Raw genomic sequence first — 6125 nt, forward strand, 5'->3', positions numbered from 1 at the left:
CAAATCTAAAAGTTAAAAAAGGTAACCGAAATTTGAATAACTCGAATCGTATATCAGCGTCAATTCATTTCTATTTCCTTTTTGGGTCTTTGGTGTAAACCCAAAAAAAGTAGTTCCGACCACAAAGAGTAGTGTCCCTTTGAACGCTTGTAGATTACAATAGAAACTGGCAGTTTCTAAATCGAGACGTCACAATACAAAATAGCAAGTCCGCATAAACGATCAGTGACGCAGAAAATACAAAATACCGGTGACGGCAAGGATTGATTGCCGAGTCTATGAGCTTCAGTCCTTGCTTGGAAGTTGAATACGACCCGGCATTGAAAGAAAATTGGACTCTATTAAGACTTCGCCAAGAAGTAACTAGATTTAAACTTAAAGTGCCAAAAAACGCCAAAAGGTTGACCTTAGTGAGAATTCTTAATAGTGTTGAAGACTCTTCGCATAGTGACAATACAACAGAAACAGTGGATATATCAGACATAGCAGATGAAGCAAATACCATATATGGTGGTGCGCGATCCCATAATGCACCAGTTAGGATTCAAGAGGATCACGTGGCTCCAACTAACGGCACTTCATCAAATGAAGGAAGAACTCTTATAAACTTAGTTTCGAGACTATCGTCGACCGTACAGTCTCTACAGCAAAATGTGTCGGCTTTAAACGGGAAGGTGAACTCTCTTTTAGTGGTACAACCATATACTCGTCAGGAAGAAGTAGATGTCCCTACTTTCACTTCAACCGGAAGTGGGCATAGTGAAGATATAAACAACTCGGGGAATTCCCATAACTTGGAGTCGGCATATGCATCTTTAAATAGAACCACTATACCAGCAGCGGCAGCTGGAAGTGCAAACCAGGAAGCGAGAAGTGTGAGAACGTCTAGGGGATATTCAGCGGAAACTCTGCCATTCGTGGAGACTATTTCTCCCCAGCTGAGAAAGAACATAATATCAGGTTTGGACATTAACCTTGCATCCCTCCTTATTCCGTATTACGTGGGGTCGGGGACTAGTGAAATGTTTGATGGGGATGATAAGAATTACAAAACTGACCCTAGGCTAACTAGATCTCTTTCCATTGGAGAGTTCATCCAGGCGTTTAGTATATATAAAAGTGTAATGTGCTCTGCCTTCCCCCACAGGAGAAGTGAACTCGATATTTATGAGAGGGATATAGTCGATATGGCCTCTCGCTACCCAGGTAAGGGTTTTTACGAATACCACAGGAGATTTTCGTTAGATCCCGCAGCTCATATGCGTTTTAACAACATAGCTGTGGATTGGTCTATTAGAAATAATACTCTATTTTGTAACATTTTTGCAAATACACGTCCGAACAGTTGCAACCTTTGCGGTAGCACGTTCCACACTTCTGGTTTTTGTAACCAAACCAGTCAGAGTAGCAGAGTAAGGAATGATGAATCTGTAGACTCCTATGGAAGAAACAGATCATATCATTTAGGTCGAGAAATTTGTAATAATTTCAATGGCATTAAAGGATGTTCAGTTATAAGGTGTCGCAATAAGCATGTTTGTTTGAACTGTCAAGGGGAGCATCCAAAAACAATGTGTATTCAGTCAAAAAACGGCAACAGAGGATCGGGTCCAACAACCTAAAGAAATTTTAGATCCCCAAATCAACTTCGACTTTTCAGTATCTACACCTATTAGAATTAACATTTTATCCAAACATTTGATTGATCATCCTGACCCTGATTTTAAGCAGTATTTAATTGACGGATTAAGTTCAGGTTTTCATACAGGATTGATGACTCTACCTTCTAGCTCGATTATTTGTAAAAATCTGAAATCAGCTTTATCAAACCCATCATGTGTATCCGAATTATTACAATCTGAGGTATCTAAGGGGTATTTGCTGGGACCTTTTGATAGTATCCCATACACAAACTTTCGTATCAATCCTATTGGACTTGCCGAACACAAATACAGTAAAAAGAAGCGTTTGATAGTTGATTTGTCAGCACCACATGAAAATGCAGATCACCCTAGTTTAAATGAATTAATCGACAAAGAAGAATTCTCTTTCCAATACGTTACTATTGATGATGCAATACATTTAATCAAGAAATTAGGTTCTAAGTCATGGCTAATTAAAACCGATATAACTGACGCATTTAAAATTATGCCTCTAAAACAGGACTTGTGGCCTTTTCATGGAATACAGTGGGATAATAAGTTCTATTTTTTCAAAAGGTTAGTCTTTGGATGCAGATCTAGTCCAAAAATATTCGACACACTTTCTACAGCTATATGTTGGATTGCACAAAATAAATATGGTATAAAAAATATACTACATCTGCTAGATGATTTCCTGGTTATTGAACCTCTAGAAGCAAATGCACAAGTAACTATGACCAGATTGTTAAATATGTTCAAAGAATTGGGTATACCATTGTCAGCTAAGAAAACAGAAGGTCCTTGCGTAGTCTTAGAGTATTTGGGTATATCCTTAGACACAAATAAAATGGAAGCTCGTCTACCTAGAGAGAAAATTGTTAGAATTAAAGAGATAATTGACAGTTTTAGTAGGCGAAACAAATGCACAAAACGAGAACTATTGAGCCTTTTAGGGCATTTGAACTTTGCTTGCAGAGTAATTGTACCTGGGAGGTCTTTCGTATCACATCTGATTAAGTTGTCCACTAGGGTTAAAATACTATCTCATCACGTGCATATCAAAGCTTGCAGACCCGATCTAGTTATGTGGTCAAAGTTTCTGTGAATAATTGGAATGGAGTTTCATTTTTTCCGAATGACAACATAGTTAAGGCTGCAGACATGCAACTATTTACAGATGCAACATTAACTTCTTTTGTTGGTGGATTCTACCAAAATCATTGGTTTCAAGGCAATTTTCCGGAAAATTTGATATTAACAGAAGAATCCTCTATTGCATTTTTCGAACTTTACCCCATCGTTATGGCTTGCGTACTTTGGGGGCATTATTGGCCTAGAAAACGTATTCTTTTCTATTGTGATAATCTAAGTGTGGTTGAAATTATTACTAAAGGTCGTTCAAAGGTTCCAAGTATAATGAAGTTAATGAGGAAGCTAACTTTTCATTCCGCCATGCATAACTATGTGGTTCATGTACGACATATTCCTGGCACACAAAATTCAATAGCAGATTCAATTTCTCGTTATCAGATGGAGAAATTTCGAAAGCTGGCACCAAAAGCAGATCAGATACCCACACCTTGCCTAGCTCCAGCTCATTTGATGATGGTCTAATTAAACAAGTTGAAGAACTATGGGAGGCATCCTTATGTATAAGTACTAGAAAGACTTATAATTCTGGATTTTTATGTTTTAAAACATTTATGGCTATGACTAATCAGCATCATATAAATAGTGTGCCTATAATAGATGAAGATTGCTTAATTTATTTTGTAACCTATTGCAAGAATTCTCTTAAGCTAGCCCATGCTACAATTAAATTGTATTTAGCAGGAATTAGGCATAATTATTTAAGAATAGGACATCCTGACCCTTTGTCAAATTGTGCACGCTTAGAGTGTATATTAAGAGGTATTAAAAAGTCTCAGAACAATGTTAAACAAAAGAGATTACCTATTACATCTCAAATTTTGAAACAATTGTGCTGTATGTTACAGCAAGGAGTTTTTTCTCCATTCGTCGACTTTATGTTACAGTGCTCTTTTAATCTAGCTTTTTTTGGATTTCTCCGATGTGGTGAATTTACGTATAGTAGTAAAATTGCCAGGCAGGACACACTTTTAAAACATTGATTTCGATTTAAACTTTCAAAATTTCACAGTACATCTGAATTCCTCCAAATGTGACCCATTTCGAGAAGGTATTAACATTACTATTTTCGAAAATGATATTTTCAGCCCAGTTGATTTGATGAGAAGATATATACAAGTAAGAAAAAATCATGGAGCTTGGCCAGATTCTTATTTATTTGTTAACGAAGAGTATAATAACGCTCCTTTGTCTAGAGATACATTTATAGCTCGGCTTCGAGAGTCCCTGTTCAGATTAGGGTATAATGATAGTAAATTTTGTGGTCATTCTTTTCGAATTGGTGCTGCTACATCAGCTGCAGCGGCAGGGGTCGAGGACCATATTATTCAGACTTTAGGAAGATGGTCATCCGATTGTTATATACGTTACATTAGAACTGACCCAAAAACTGTTTGCAAAGCACAAAGCAGAATGTGTTGTTCCTAAATTTTTGATAAATGTTCAGTACTATATATATCAAAGAGTTATAAAAACTACATTTTGTTGAATCTATATAGTATGGTTTTTTATTTTATGCGTTTTCATTTTCATATATAAATTCCATTCAAGTACTATTCTCTTTATGGTATATGGAAAATTTTGTATTATCATTATTATATATATTTTTTATTTTTTTTATATGTATATGTATCATTTCTTGGGGGCTTTCACTCATACTCGTTTCAATTTGGCCTACTTAATTTCAGGGAAATTATTTTCCCCCAATTCATTAACACATTTTATTATTTATTTAGGCTTTGTTTTATTTAAGGGTGATAATTAAGTTATTTTTTTTTGTACCTGTTGGAATCTACCGCAGGAATTCTCATTTTTCAAATTTATACTTGTCTGGGCTCTACCAGTCAGGTTCTAATAGTACCTGTTGGGATCTACCGCAGGAATTCTCAGTTTTCAAAATTCATACTTGTCTGGGCTCTACCACTCAGGTTCTAAAAGTACCTGTTGGGATCTACCGCAGGAATTCTCAGTTTTCAAAATTCATACTTGTGTGGGCTCTACCACTCAGGTTCTAAAAGTACCTGCTGGGATCTACCGCAGAAATTCTCATCTTTCAAATTAATACCTGTTTGGGCTCTACCAGTCAGGTTTCTTAAATTAATTTTTCACCTGTCAGGGCTCTACTGCAGGTTCTTAAATTGCATAATTTAGACAATTTACTTTTTAATTAATTTAAAAATTGTTTTGAGTAGGTAGTGTTTTTTCATATGGTTATTTTTATTTTTATTGTAAGTTTTAACGAGAAGCCCCCTAGAAAGCCAAATGATACATTTATTATTATTTTCATATGTATTTAGTATAAAAGATGTAGAAATGATTGTGAATATGATTTTAGTATACTGTGTATACAATAGTGTTTTAGTATACTAGTTTGTTAATAAAATTAGAATAGTTATTATAAAGTTTTGCGTATGATATCAGTATCCTGTACGGCAAGATATATGTTCCATCCTAGTTGAACATTTCCTTTTCTACTCTAAGCATCTATAGAAATATAGATAAATGTGGTATGATGCATGAGACTAGTTATTGTCTATAAGGACACATCAACTGTTCTTGTGGTATGGTATATATGTATGAGACTTGTTAGGTTTTAGGCGGAGATTTCTACTTGTTCTATGTGGTATGGTTCTTGAGACTTATTTATGTACTTAAAGACATTTACATTTGTATGTGGTATGGTATATAAGAATTGGTAGCATTTATTAGGAGACATCTATTGTTCCTTGTGGTAGGGTACAGGAGACTTGTTAATGTGCTTTAGAAGACATCTACTGTTTTATTGGTATGGTATATTAGACTTTTCAGTGTTCAAGGAGACTTCTATTGTTCTGAAAGTTATAGGTATAAATATGGCAATACAATTATTTGATTTGATTTGATATGATTATTTCTGCACTGGGAAGGCTCTTATTTAATGAATTTATGATAATAGTCGTTTATTGTGCATTTTCGAATTACAATGAAGTATTGATTAAAAACAAATAAAAGTATCATAAAATCAAAATAACCTATCAAAAAATACACACAAAAAAAAGAAAGAAATACAAAGTTATGTTTTAAATCCTACAAAAACAAAATACACGCATAAACAAAATATATAACACGACAAGCAAGGTGTAATTATATATAAGCCGTGTAATTGTCGGTGCATTACGTTTGCGCGCATTACCATTACATTTGCGCGCAACTTTCTATTACATTTGCGCGCAACTTTCTATTACATTTGCGCGCATTTTTTTGGCAGGTAAACTCAGGTAAAATACAGGTAATGATGCTTATTTATCTATTAACTTGTTCAATTATGTACAGGTATCAGTACCCCTTCTTTTA

At 34.9% G+C, this 6125-nt stretch overlaps 1 protein-coding gene across 1 annotated transcript; it reads left to right on the top strand.

Moving 5' to 3' along the window:
* Nucleotides 1–278: 278 nt before the first annotated feature.
* On the top strand, nucleotides 279–5607 carry LOC134722708 (uncharacterized). The gene is made up of 2 exons (XM_063586329.1): nucleotides 279–960; nucleotides 3174–5607. The coding sequence occupies exons 1-2, from the start codon at nucleotides 279–281 to the stop codon at nucleotides 3773–3775; spliced, it is 1284 nt and encodes a 427-aa protein (XP_063442399.1). The 3' UTR covers nucleotides 3776–5607.
* Nucleotides 5608–6125: the final 518 nt, after the last annotated feature.

Source organism: Mytilus trossulus, chromosome 6 (genome assembly GCF_036588685.1).
Source record: "Mytilus trossulus isolate FHL-02 chromosome 6, PNRI_Mtr1.1.1.hap1, whole genome shotgun sequence".
Taxonomy (NCBI): domain Eukaryota; kingdom Metazoa; phylum Mollusca; class Bivalvia; order Mytilida; family Mytilidae; genus Mytilus; species Mytilus trossulus.

Excerpts from the sequence above, each read along its gene's own strand:
- LOC134722708 (XM_063586329.1), top strand. The coding sequence starts at position 279 with ATGAGCTTCAGTCCTTGCTTGGAAGTTGAATACGACCCGGCATTGAAA. Across the intron at positions 961-3,173 it reads GAGAAAGAACATAATATCAG|ATGGAGAAATTTCGAAAGCT; the intron begins GTTTGGACATTA and ends TCTCGTTATCAG.